General features: G+C 32.5%; 1 protein-coding gene across 4 annotated transcripts in view; it reads left to right on the forward strand.

The window, feature by feature from the left end:
- Window positions 1-10553, forward strand: part of LOC118183702 (proton-coupled folate transporter-like) — a 60468-nt gene extending 49915 nt beyond the window's left edge. For all 4 annotated transcript variants that reach the window (XM_035353295.2, XM_035353293.2, XM_035353296.2 and 1 more), the window contains 3 exons: window positions 2033-2116; window positions 7761-7917; window positions 9687-10553. In XM_035353295.2, the coding sequence (XP_035209186.1) occupies window positions 2033-2116; window positions 7761-7917; window positions 9687-9741 (296 nt within the window). In that variant the 3' untranslated portion in view covers window positions 9742-10553. The remainder of the gene's footprint in view (window positions 1-2032; window positions 2117-7760; window positions 7918-9686) is intronic.
- The last annotated feature ends 3535 nt before the right edge of the window (window positions 10554-14088 follow it).

A 14088-nucleotide genomic window follows, 5' to 3' on the forward strand; every position in this document is an offset into this window, starting at 1 on the left:
CGAAGTAGACAGATGTCTTGTTTTGCACCCATTAAGTCTTTCTGCACCGATGGGCGAAAATACAAGCTTAGGTTCGAAGAAAAGGTATATAGAAAGGGGGCTATTTCATATTTCAGAGGAGAGTAAAAAGGAATTTTGTGCGTTTATAGCGAGAAGAAAAGATGGGGCCAAATCAAATTAAAATAAACAATGAGAATTACGGACTAAAATAAAATAAAATAAAAGGCCCAAAAGTAATAGAGGAAGTGAGGAAAGGCCTATAGAAAGAAAAGAAAAAGCTCATTAGCGATCGCAGCGCCTTCATGGATAATAGAGTGTATATGTCAGACAGACAGACAAAGTAAACACATGTCTTTTGTTGCACCCGCTAAGTCTTTCTGCACCGATGGGCGAAAAATCAAGCATAGATGCGAAGGAAAGGTATATAGAAAGGGGGGCAATTTCGTATTTTAGAGGAGAGTAAAAAGGAATTTAGTATATTTTATACGAGTTCGAAAAGCCAGGAAGAAAAGATGGGACAAAATAAAGTAAAAAATAAATGGCCCAAAAGTAATGGAGAGGAAAAAAAATGTATTTATAATTTAAAAAAAAAGGGCCTATAGAAAGAAAAGGAAAGGAAGTAAGAGAATTTTGTTAAAAAAAAAAACCCACGATTGTGTTCATGAGTGTAGTCAAAGTTGTTATCATTTACATTAAATAGAGTCTTCCAGGTGTGTGTAATGAGTGTGTTTTGTAAAGCTGAATAGATGTAAAAATGGGGGAAAATTAATAATAAAATAATAAATATTGGGGGTCCAGTCACATAACAGTATAAGTCAAGTTTAAAAGCTAACTTTTGCTATAACAGGGAAACTAAAATTTAAAAATTTTTAAATTTAAACTTTTATTTTTTAACATGGAAATCAATATTAGCCTCTACCTTGAGGCACAGTAACAGAAGACACATAAGATCAAGATACATATAATATCATGCAAAGTTATACATTAAACTAAGTAACATCATCTATTGCGGTTTCCAACATATTTATATACTCAGAAAACACCATCAGATAAAATCATAAATCCAAAACAAGGCGAGAACATATCAACAAAAATAAATAAGTAAATAAATTACGGAGTTTTTTTTTAATATTAATTAATTTTTTTTAAAAAAATAAGCATTTTATTTATTTTTTAAGTTAATGGTCATAATTTATTATATGTGTACTATTTTATCAATTTGAGGCACACTGTATTAATATATGCTTTTAATTTAAATAGATTAAAGGAGCAAAAACTACAACTCTATACATTCATTGAGGCCCGAGATCGTGTTTTTCCCTCTCGAGAAATTCCTCAAAGGGGCCCCAATGGGTAGGGCTAACACTACAGATAAGGGCTACTGATAAGGATAGCGTCCCTACGAGATGGTAACCAAAAAAGAATCACATGATTTAAAGCAATTATTATATTTATTATGTATTTAATGCCAGAACATAATAAAATGAGCATAATAATAATAATGATCATAATAAATAAATGAATTTAAAGGTACTTTAGTGACAGATATTTGATTTAGCTTAGAGAAAAGAAGTTCTACTTATCTGAACGCTCCGTCTTAATGCTGCAAAAGATTGCAAGGAAGACAAGACCCCCAGGTACAGAAGAACTCCCGGCCTTGAGAACGAGACAATGCAGAGGATATTCGCAAAAATTTTCTTAAATAAATGAAGATTTTCCGGAAAACACCTTTGAAAATTCAGGAGCTCTTCCAAGATCCTGCCTCCATCATACGTGATCACAGCGCCACCCCAGTGTATATGTCAATTTTTGTTCAATTTGTGAAAACTGTCACGGTTATGATCTCACTTGCTGTCATTTTGTGCTTGTATTTGAAATTATTTTGACTACAATATCAGTGCTGGTTTCTAAGATACGAAGCCTTGCATTATCGTAAATAAACATATTGCCTTTTAAATATGTGCCTTTATGTCTGTAAAAAGTTTTAATATTTTATTTTCATCTTAAATGTAAATTTTCGTTGTTTTTTCAGGCAATATATTTGGATTTTTAAATGGATTGGCTAATTTAGCTGTAAGATCTCTGATTTCGAAACTCGTCGATAAAGAAGAACTTGGTATGTATATTAAAATTTCATTAGCTCATATGTAAAGCCCTGTAAAATATATTTCACCTAGGTTACTCTTGTTCACATTATAAAGGCTTTTACCCGCCTCCTTCATCTTTTTACACATACTATAAAAATTAGATTACCATATAAGGAATTTTCCTCTATTTTCCACATACCATCGTGGTGTAACTGGACGCACACTCGACGCGTATTTGGGAGGTCCGGAGTTCGAATCCCGGAGAGAGCACTGCACATTTTTCAAGTCTCCGGCATCAAAAAACCAAATGATTCCAAATGCTAAGTGGCGCTCGAACGAAAAGGTATTGGACAATAATTCGTCACCACTAGGGTTTGGTGATTGGGTCACCTCATCCCCTGTCGCCCTTTAAAAGGGGGAGTATGTAAGCTGTTTTCTTCCTCCTTTCAGTATGCATTCGTGGTGTAATTTGAAGCATACACGACGCGTATTCGGGAGGTTTGGAGTTTGAATCCCGGCAAGGGCAATGCACATTTTTCACGTCTCCATATAAAAAACCTAATGAACGGTACAACCATCTACAACCCATGGTTTATTGAAAGTGTAAACTGCATGTAGAAATGAGTATTGTAAGGATGCGTGACATGTTTGTAAAAACTGTGTGTACCTTCGGTCATGATAAGTGACTAACTAATGAGGATAATTACTAACACAACTAGAGATGCATCTAAATTCTTGCTTCTGTGCGTGTGCAACCTTTGACTTGAATTCAAAATGGCATTCGACTTCCTCAGAAATGTGGAAAATATATCTGACATTGCAAAGTCACTAGAAGGTGGTCCCCCCCCCATGCTAGAGACTTGAAAAATGTGCAATGCTCTTGCCGGGACTCGAACCTGGACCTCTCAAATACACGCTGAGTGTGCTACTGTTACACCATTAAGGCATGCAAAAAAGAGGGAGAAAATACCTGATATATTACCCCATTTAACTCTCTGAGGGGCAGGAAAAGGAATTAACTTTTTCAGTAAAACTCTTGTTTTATTTACTATATCAGGTGTTACAATGAAATTGTCTGCGACAATTACACATATTTTGTCCAAGACGTGTGAAAAAAAACTGATCGCTTCAGGTGGTTAGTGTCAGTGACCAGTACTCACAGATGACAGTATCCCTACAAATGTCTACAGTCAAAAGTCGTTAATTCGGACACCCATAATCCAAACCTCAAAGCTAAAAACTTTCTGCGCATGCGCCGCGTTCAGGCATGCGCATAGGCGTTTACGCATTCGCGTAAGACCTTTTATATATGCTTGTGCGCAAGCGCAGAATACGTTTTCGCGTGCGCGTTTTATGTATAACGGACGGAATAAGCTAAAATTATCTCATTATCTATTTCAGTTAATGTTGATGATTGTGTTGTTCCTTAATTTTGAAATTGGATCCGGCTTATTATTTTTTGCAGACTGTAAGAGCAATACTATAAAAGTAAACTTGAACTTTCGATTATATCAAATAGAATTTTCGATGCTGGAGCTCCCAAACGATATACAAAACGAAAGTATGTTTCGATGTCCATCAAACAAAAAGTGGAATTGCTGCAAAAAATGGATAAAGACATGAAGAAGGTGACAGAGAGGTTAGTGAAAACGAAAAAATTTCGATTGACGAGTTAGTCGGTATTCTCCGCACAGCAATTACGGGACTTGAACAGCGGAACTTTGTAACTGAACAAGAAATTATGTCTGTTTATAGATTTAAAGAGAAAGTATTATCACATAAAACGAAGCAACTTAAACAACTTACATTGAAAGAAATGTTTAATAAAGTAAACAAATAAATATTAAGCTTTTTTTGTAAATTTTGATACCCTTTAGATCATAATTGTTCTTTATTTCATAAATTACGGTTTCATATTTTTAATTTTAGAATTTCTGAATGCCATCTTACGACATTTAACCTCTTCGCGACGGGCGAATCATATATGCATTTCGTACGGACGCATGTGAGGCCCGGGCGGTTCACCCGTGCACTCCTGGAGAACTGGCCAAGTGGACGGGCAGTGCAGATATGCATTTTAAGCTGAAACAATTTTTAATAGCCACTAGATGGCACTCTGTGTCCATTACATTTAAACTGAACGTAGTTTTAGTATTCTGACCTTCAGATTGTTTATATTCTGGCTGCTTTTGGTATTTTGCTTGTCAGCTGTGGCTGGGGAGGGGGGAAATCGTAATGTAAACAAACGCAGGGCTCTTTAAATCGCTGCGTGCTAATGAAAACATTCTCGTATCTGATTTATATCCAATTCCTTTTTTATTCTATTTTTTTCCTCTACTTTGTACGGTCTTTTAGGGTTACTGTGCGGAGTTTTTTTACGTTTTGCATTGCCTTCAGATATATTTCCGTTCCTTCTTTTTTTATTTCGGAAAGCCTCACCTCCAGTCTATTATGACTGGAAGGAGGCGCTATTTATCAGAGGAAGAATACCCTAGTATGGTTAGCGAACCATTTACTAACGCAAATGAGAGTACTGATTCATTTTCTAAGGAGTTAAAAAGTGATACTTTTTCTAAGAGTTACAAGGTGATACTTCTCTGTGCTTCGAAATTTACCACGCTCGTTTTCATTTTAAATTTTGTTACTTCTTACTGTAAATAGTCTTTATTGTGTTCTTTTTAATAATTTTAAACTTTATTGATGGATTTTATCAATTAAAACTTTAGAATAATTTGAATAGCTCTTCCGAAAAGTATTATGGAAGATAAGCAATTTTTTAAGTATATTTCCATGTAAAATAAAGAAATAAATGTTTTAAGGGCTAATTTTAACATATATAAGAGCTCAAGTAATAATCTAAAATGATACCAAAAATTACGATGCTAGAAGCGAAACTTTTGTTTTTCTGATTTTTGTTATAAAATTAGGATTAACAATGCAAAACCTCCGTCCTGTACTGTGACTGCCTTCGATTCTCTTCCGTCCCGCACGAGCGTTTTAAACAAAGTTGCGCCGTCGCGAAAAGGTTAAACTGATGATCTATAATCCGGAATCGCCGAAGTCTTGACGAGTCCGGATTAACGACTTTTGACTGTATATGGTACACAGTTTTTCTTTTTCAAGCACAGTGCAACTTTGCATGTTCTGCATTCCCACATTGTTCTTACAGGCCTTTTTCTTGGTGTACTGCAGAGTGCACATCGTCCTGATGTTGTCTTCAATGACTGATGCTTATTTTCTTGAAGGCGAATTACTGCATCAACTACTAGCTTATGTTTCTTGATTGCCATCTAGTCTTCTTGATTACAAGGGATTTTTAGAAATGGTCAGTCTTGAATACCACTCACAAGAGTGAGTAAGACATTCAATAGAAAAGGTGGTTACTGCACCAACCTTCAAAGAGTTAAAGGGCGACTGGGGATTAGGGCAACCAGTCGCCAAATCCTTGGTGGTGAAGAATAATCATCCACTACCTTTTATTCGGGTGCCACTGTACAGTCATTGGGATTTTTTTAAACAGAAGACATGAATAATGAGCAATGCCATCGCCAGGACTCGAACCTGGACCTCTCTAATACGCGGCAAGTATGCTAACCATTATACCACGAAGGCATGCAGAAGGGAGGGAGAAAATTCCCTATACATTTTCAAAATGCTAAATAGGCACGACACGAATGAGATTTTAAAATCCTACCATTGTCTTCTTTTTTTTTTTTTTTTTTTTTTTTTTTTTTTTAAATCCACTTCAGTGTATTGTATAGCTAGTGAAAAGTTTATGTCAGATATGAACCTCTTTTTCACTAAAAACTTTGATCCTCTGAATGCGACTCGCTCGCAAAAACAATAGTTTTGTTTTTGAATTAAAATTGCATTTTAAATTAGAAATCGCGAAACAACACGCTTTTTTTATTTTTAAATTGTATTATGTGTTATAATAATTTAATTTAAAACCATCAAAGTAAAAATAAAAATAGAAAATAATTCCATTTCTGCGAATTACTAATGCAGCATTTTTTTAAAATTTATTTTTGCTTCCTTGTATGAAGTAAAGGAAGCAAAAATAAATCTGGTATCATATTTCGATGAAAATATCTGTATGTAAGGACAGAATAAAGAACTCTTTTTCCCGAAATGGGTTGCAAAATATATTTTAAAAAGGATTCAGAACAGACTTCCTCCTGTCATACGTATGTATGTCGCATAACTCATAAACCAGTAGCCTCAGAACATTGAAATTTTATATACAAAACTGCTGTAACATGTAGTTGTGGACCTCGCTTTTTGTTTGCAATCAGCCACACCAAAAGTATACAAATAGATAAATATATGTATAGTATATATATATCCACTCTGTTATTCATCTCAGTGAGCTCAGTTTTCTGCTTCCTTGTGCGAAGTAAAAAGGAAGTATTGTAATCGCAAAAAAATTCCGAGTATCATATTTCAACGAAAATATCCATTTTGACCTCTATTGAATGCAATTTAACGATATTTTTGCATGACATCCTTATGAAAGAACAGAATAAAGAACTCTTTTTCCAAAAAAAAAATTATAAAACTGATTTAAAATGAATTCTGAAGAGATTTTTTTCGTGGCATCTGTACGTACCTATGTATGCATGTATGTATCTCGTATAACTCAAAAACGAGTACCCTCAGAATGTTGAAATTTTGTATATAGGACTCCTATAACATGTAGATGTGCAGCTTTCTTTTAGATTGCAATCGACCGCACCAAAAATATATAAATATATGTATATATATATATATCCACTTTGTTACTCGGCTCAGTGAGCTCAGTTTCTTTATTCTTATATGTTTGTAAATTGTGGATTTTTTTGCTTTAAAAATGATTGAATTATGTTGATATTGTCTTCCAGTTAAGGCTTTTATGCCTTTATTCAATCTGCATGCAATAGTTGCAGGATTATCAACAGCTTAAAAGTTGTTTAACTGCGGCTAATACTTTTTTTTTTTTTTTTAAACCATAGCAAGCATATTTGTTTACATTTGAAACTTAGCAGAATAGTGAATTCAATTTCTGCATCTTCAGTGTCTTTTTGCCGAGTGGGACCAAAAGTAAACATTCAGTTTGGAAAACCGAAAAATCTGCCTTCTTGCGAGCTGGCCAAATTGCTCCCCTCCCTTTTTTTTTTTTTTTTTTTAGAAATTCTAATTTTTATTTTAAAATTGTTTGTATTGTTTTAACTGTATTTGGTGTTTTCTATTTTTCTATATCTTTCAATTTTTAATAAAGATATTTTGAGGTTTTATGTATTTTTGCATTGTTGCTAACTGAGAACAGAATTAATTGAATGAAAAAAAATCTATCTCTAATGAAATTCGATGAAATAAGTTTAAATGAAAAGCAGGAAAAAATGTTTATAATTTAATATTCAATACAAGGAAGTCATATGCTGTACACATCAGGCTTTTTTTCATTTTAAAATTTAAATGTTTTTTTTTTTCAACTCATTATAAATTACATTATGTATATGCAGAAAATTATTAATTGATTAAAGTTTATTAATTTATGACAGCTTACACAGCTTCAGCAATAATATTTTACCATATTTAATATTAGCTTCCTTTGTGTTGCATTAAAAAATAAAGGATTAACTTGTTTGAGATTTAACATGACAGAAATGCTGTAGTAGTGATATTTTATTTCAGGACGTGTGTTTTCTTTCTTGGCAACATGTGAAGCTATCGTTCCTTTGATGGCGAGTGGCATTATCGCCAAAGTCTTCAATGCTACTATCAGGACATTCCCTGGAGCTTGTTTTCTAGTAGCTACCGTTTTTCTGATGCTACCTCTCGGAACTTTTGTGTAAGGAACTGTTTTTATTTTTTTTAATTTTGTCGTTAATTAAGAAAATTCATTAAAAAACTGTACATTTGAAGTTTTACAATGAAAAAAAAATTTTTTTTAATCTGAAACCTTTCATATTTTAAATTACATTCAAAGGTGGCACTTTTTTAACATTTTGTCTGTTACCTTTATTTATTAAATACCACATTCTTTGCACTTAAGCCATAAAATTCAGTTCAAGAGCAATATCGCAAAACAGTTTTAAATTCATCATATCTTTAGAATTTTTGATCATATCTTTAGAATTATGCAGTCTCGCGCGTTGGAGATAAAAGTGTTTTTTCTGTACAACGTTGCCATCGCTTGCTTTGAAATCCTTCAGTTTGTTAATCAAAAATTCGTTAATGTTTTACAAAATAGGAAATCGATAATAAAACAAATTTTTAATTTGGGTTTCCGAATGCCCATATTCACAGTAAGATTGGTTACATCATTCAAAATTCCATGGCTCTAGATACTGCTGTTTTTTCACAATGTGTGCAGGACTCTAACATTTGGTGGAAACAGTTTGAAAAGTGAAGCGGACGTTTATAGTGGACGCAAAATCGCAAAACGGAAACATTAGTCCTTCAGGGACTAAGCCCCTTTGAACTAATAATAAATAGCATTACCAAACGTTAAATACATTATTCCTGATTCCAAAAATTTGCAGGAAGCCATTTCGAGTATTCCCATCTTTGCACGACTGTAATCAGCCGAGATATTAATTAAAAACACCAAAAAGGCGGGAAAATACTAATTTCTGTGCTCATTTTTCCAAGTGGCAACAGTCTCGCGCACTAGAGATAAAAATTCTTTATTTTGGAAAGTGTTGCTATTGCTCACTTTCAAATTGTAGAGTCTGTCAATAAAAATTCTGTAAGTTTTACAAAATCTATATATGTAAAGAAGAATGTTTGTGTGTTTGTTTGTTCGCGTTTTGGATTTCTGATCTTTTATGATTCATTTTTTGCCACACTGAATCGACTAAAATTAAATATATAGGTGAAATATTGAATAGAACTGGAGCTTTTACGACCATTTGATTAGAAACACAAAAATCATTCAAAACTGTGTGCCATTGTTGCTTATATAATGAGCTAGAATCGGTTTATTTTTCTATCGAAATTTTTTATGTGGTTTCCATATCGCATTGGACTGAAAAATATATGACTATGAATCGTATTTTTTGCACCATTATTAGAGAAGGATTACTGTGGTATCATTCTCTCTGGGCCCAGCAGCAGCTGAGCGGTAAAGTCACTGTACACTGGTAGTTCGGTCCAAGGTTCGAATCCCGCGAACGGGCTGGCTGCATGAGGATTTTCGTGGTTTTTCCCATGTGTAACGAGTATTCAAGCCAATTCTCCTTAGAAAGCCCTCCACGAAGGCATCCCTCTCCTTAGGCAGATAGCCCTGGTGTACTTTGCCATAATTAAATAAATAAACCAAAACCAAAAACCATTCTCTCTGTTGTTAGATGTATTACTTTCAATCTAACTTAACTGGCATTGGGTCTTCCGCAAGTTACAATATAAAGTTTAATTTACAGATTTTTCAAAAATCAACTAAATGTTTAAAACAAATTAGTAAAATGTTTTATGAAAAATTACGTAATGTAGTATGTAAGTAATAAATACAGCTGCATAAAGGGGCAAACAAAAGCATTGGCCATAATTATTTATCCATATTACAATATTACATTAAATGTTCCATATGCATGAATTTTATTGTTATTATTATTTTAGGTGGCAACTGAAGTACCGTGTTCCTCGGGAAGATTCTGCCTTGAAAGAAGCTTGAATTATTCTCTTCAGCAAAAGCAGTGTTCGAAGAATATCTAAAAAATCGTATCGCAATATTTCCTTTGTTCTGGCGAAAACATTCCTATCAAAAGAATGATTAAAATTTACATATCAGCCTATTGCTTATACAAGATATAACATTTAACATGTGTTATTTATTAACTCCCAACAATTCTTCTACTTTTCTTACAATTTTTTGGTTTACATTTGAAAAACAGATAAAAGTGCAATTTGAGGTATCGTATATTTTGATAATTTTTAAACAGTGAAATTAAATTATTGCTTACCTAGTAAACCTTGATCTTTTTTAAAAAAACAAAGATGTTTTAAGAAAAATGTATGTAATAAAGATACAATTATCATGTTAGTTTTGTATATCAGAATGTGTGCAATGAGACGCATAGTGTACTTTTTTTGGCCCGAAGTATTACTTTCTGATGTGATATATTAAAGAATCTTAAATGAGAAATTCTCGTGAGTAAATGGAGCTAAAGGACAGAAGAACCTAAAAGAGTCTGGGCCTAATCATATGGTTCTATTTCTCTGTAATACCTCGCATTTTGATATATTTTTATATATTTGTTTACATTACAGTATTAGATTTTCAACTTCATTGTATGTATGTAACAGTACTATGAAAATAACATTCCTTTACATGTGGATATGTGTATTTTTAGCTTATTTTGAAAATCCTTGATATTGTGTATTCTATTTTATACTTTTATTCATGTTGGTGTTTTATATATAGCCATTAAAATTACTTTGTATACATTTTTGTTTTACATCACAATAAAAGATCCAAGAACTATATAGTTTTGTTTATTATTTTGTACTGTTATTTTTATTTTCACTTTATCAATAATTATCAAAATTACATTTTATATGTTTTTAATTTACTTCATATTGAAAAGATCAAAGAACTCTCATTCCAATTTTTTGCATGAAATAAATAAATAATTATGCAGATTTATGAAGACTGTATACTATTCCTCCAGTACTTTCCCAACCTGATACAAAATAAGATTACGATAATCATTCCTTTGTGGACACATTAGGTTTTTTCGAAGCAATGACCTTCCCGGGACTCGAACCACAGACATCTTGAATACGCACAGAGCATGCTGACCATTGCACCACAACGGCATGCTAAGAAGGTGGGAGAAATACCGTATATATTTTTCCTTTTAAAGGGCGACTGGGGATTAGGGGACCCAATTGCCAAACCTGGTAGTGTAGAATCATCATCTACCACCTGTTTTAGTTCGTGCATCACTGTAGAGACATTAGGTTATTTCGAAGCAGAAGACATGAAAAATAAGCAGTGCCCTACCCGGGATTCTAACCACGCACCTCTCGAATATGCGCCGAGCATGCTGACCATTACACCAAAAAGGTGGGAGAAATGCCGTTATATACCCCTCCTTTTACAGGGCAGGGCGACTGCCAAATCCTGGTGGTAGAGAACCATCATCCACCACCTTTTTTAGTTCGGGCGTCACTGTAGGTTACTTCGAAGCAGGAGACATGAAAAATGAGCAATGCCCTTGCTAGGACTCGAATGCATGCTGACCATTACACAACGAAGGCATGCTAAGAAGGCGCCCCCCACATTTTAGTCCAAAGGGGTATTAATTTTGTTTTGGCATTTTATGTCGGTTCACTTTTCAAATTGTTGCCACCAACTATTAGAGCCTTGTACTATATTTAAAGAAATGAAATAATGAAGAATCTGCATGAATGGATGTATGCTTCTCGCATTGTGAAAAAACAACAGTACCTAGAGCCATCCAATTTTGAATAACGTAGTCCTCCAACCAAACATGGGTACTTGGAAGCTCAAATTTTGAATTTCGAATTTGCTTTATTACCTTTTTTAAATTTTGTAAAATTTTAGCAAATTCTTGATTAACAAAGTCAATGATGTGAAAGCGAGCAACGGCAACACTATACGAAAAAATGCGCAAGACTGTGTATTGGAAATTCTAAAGTTATGCTGTTTTTAAATATTTTGTGATATTGCTGTTGCGAAGTTGCCAACTCTCCCAACTTAGGCGGGAGATTTCCGATTTTTGACCGCTCTCCCGCCAAACCGATTTATGATATATTTCTCCCGACTTTTTCTTATTCTTATTTCTCACGGTTCTTATGGAACTTGGCTTAATACTTCATTATATGAACAACCAAAAAAAAATGCATTTTGGATGTCTGAAAGCAATTGAATTTTCTCTAGATTATATCTAAAATAAAGAATATTTTTTGAAGAACGAATATTTATGTTTTTTCTTCGGATCTTAACAAAGCTTTTTTTTTTTTTTTTTTTTTTTTTTTTTTTTTTTTTTGCAATTCATTTTGCCATCATTCGATGTACTTAACACAGTTCTACAAAGCAGAATTCCATAAATTCATGTTTTGAAATCAATGATTTATGATCTGTTTCAAGAGATTTTATCAAAGTTTGTAAAACCAGTCTGTGTTTTGTCTTGTAATTCTGTATATGATGTGATTTATTGTGAAATAGATAATCAGAAGAAAGATGAAGATTTGATATTAGGAGCTGCAACTACAAAAGTAGTGGAAGAACTTTCAGACAAAAATTAGTTTTATCTTCATGTTAGAAGTTACTTCTGTCGAGTATGCGATTACATACTACATAAAATTTCCAGTCAACGATGAAGTGATTTTGCATGCTAAAGTTGCTGATATTTCTGCTCTAGCAAATGCATCTTTTTCTAATACTATAAGGTACTTTTTGAACACATTTCCTATGTTACTTCATTTAGTCATGAAAGATGATGATATTGATGTTGCCACTGATAATACTGCAGTCGTAATTTTGCAGTTTACGATTAGAAAACTTGGAGGAAGTTATAAAGATCAGCTAGGATTGACACCTAGTGGAGTTTAATTGGAAAACTGAAAGGTGCTGATGGAATTTTAAAATATAGTGAACTGTCTAGAATTATGTTGGCCATCTTGACAGTTCTCCATAGTAATGCAGAGTGTGAGAGGATTTTCAGTGTTGTTGCGAAAACGAGGACTAAATTTAGATCTAATATTAGTGATGACACATTAGAAAAACTTTTATTAGCGAAAGTAGGCCTATGTGGCAATTGCTATGAACAAAATTATGAAGTTTCTTTCTTAACGAAAGCAAAATCTTCCACTGTTCATAACATTTGTACGAAAGCTGATTAAAATGTCCTCCCCCCCCCTTTTTTTTTTTTTTTTGGTTTGTTTTCTTAAACGATGCAAGTAATAAAAATGTTTTTTATGTGTAAGGTATTTTTGTGTTGCTTGCATTTATGAATTAGTAACGATTTAAAGTTAATTAATTATTAAAAACTATATTTTTATCATTTAAAAAGTCCTTTTAACATTGTGAAAAATCTCCTGATTTTTGAGTGTCATAGGTTGGCAAGTATACTGTTGAATTGAATTTTATGTGGTTTAAGTTCGAAGAACATGATATTTAATACATAAAGGTAACTCGCAAAACGTGAAAAGAAACACCCTTTTGGGCATAATATCAAACTGAAAGCTTTTAGATTTTTTTTAAGTTCTTACTATTAGCTCACACTCTCCCTATATCTTGTTCAAATTTTGAATCTTTAATAAAATACTTTTTATTTATCCACTCAAGTTCAAATACATTTTTTTTTAAACTTGTAGTGGATGACACTTGATATTAATACAGTTTTCCACAAATTAAATTTTCTTAAAATTTTTAATTTAAAACTGTTTTTTTTTTTTTTGTATTTAAAATTTTTCTTTGTTGACTTCAATCGTTAATAAAATACTTTGTATTCATCCACTCAAATTCAAATACATTTTTTTTTAAATTGTAGTGGATGACACTTGATATTAATACAGTTTTCCACAAATTAAATTTTCTTAAAATTTTTAATTTAAAACTTTTTTTTTTAATTAAAAATTTTTCTTTGTTGACTTCAATCATTAAAAAATACTTTGTATTCATCCACTCAAATTCAAATACATTTTTTTAACTTGTAGTGGATGACACGTGATGTTAATACAGTTCTTTCACATATTAAAATTATTTTATTTTTATTTATTTATTATTTTATTTATTTATTTTTTACTATTTTTTAAATTTTTTGTTGACCTAAGTAAGAATTGACTTAATCTTTATTTTATTTTATTTTATTTTATTTATTTATTTATTTTAAATATTGTTTTTCTTGCCCTTACTACACAGGTTGGAAAGGAATTTTTGCTCTTAGTTATGTTTAAGGAAGTTAGAAGACTTTGTTAGAAGTTTTAGTATATTTTGCATAAAAATTCAGGCAACATTGCATAGATTTTTCACACAGTGATTCTTCAGTGT

Source organism: Stegodyphus dumicola, chromosome 2, assembly GCF_044657685.1.
Source record: "Stegodyphus dumicola isolate Sdum_Otavi_A_Nest chromosome 2, ASM4465768v1".
NCBI classification, from domain to species: domain Eukaryota; kingdom Metazoa; phylum Arthropoda; class Arachnida; order Araneae; family Eresidae; genus Stegodyphus; species Stegodyphus dumicola.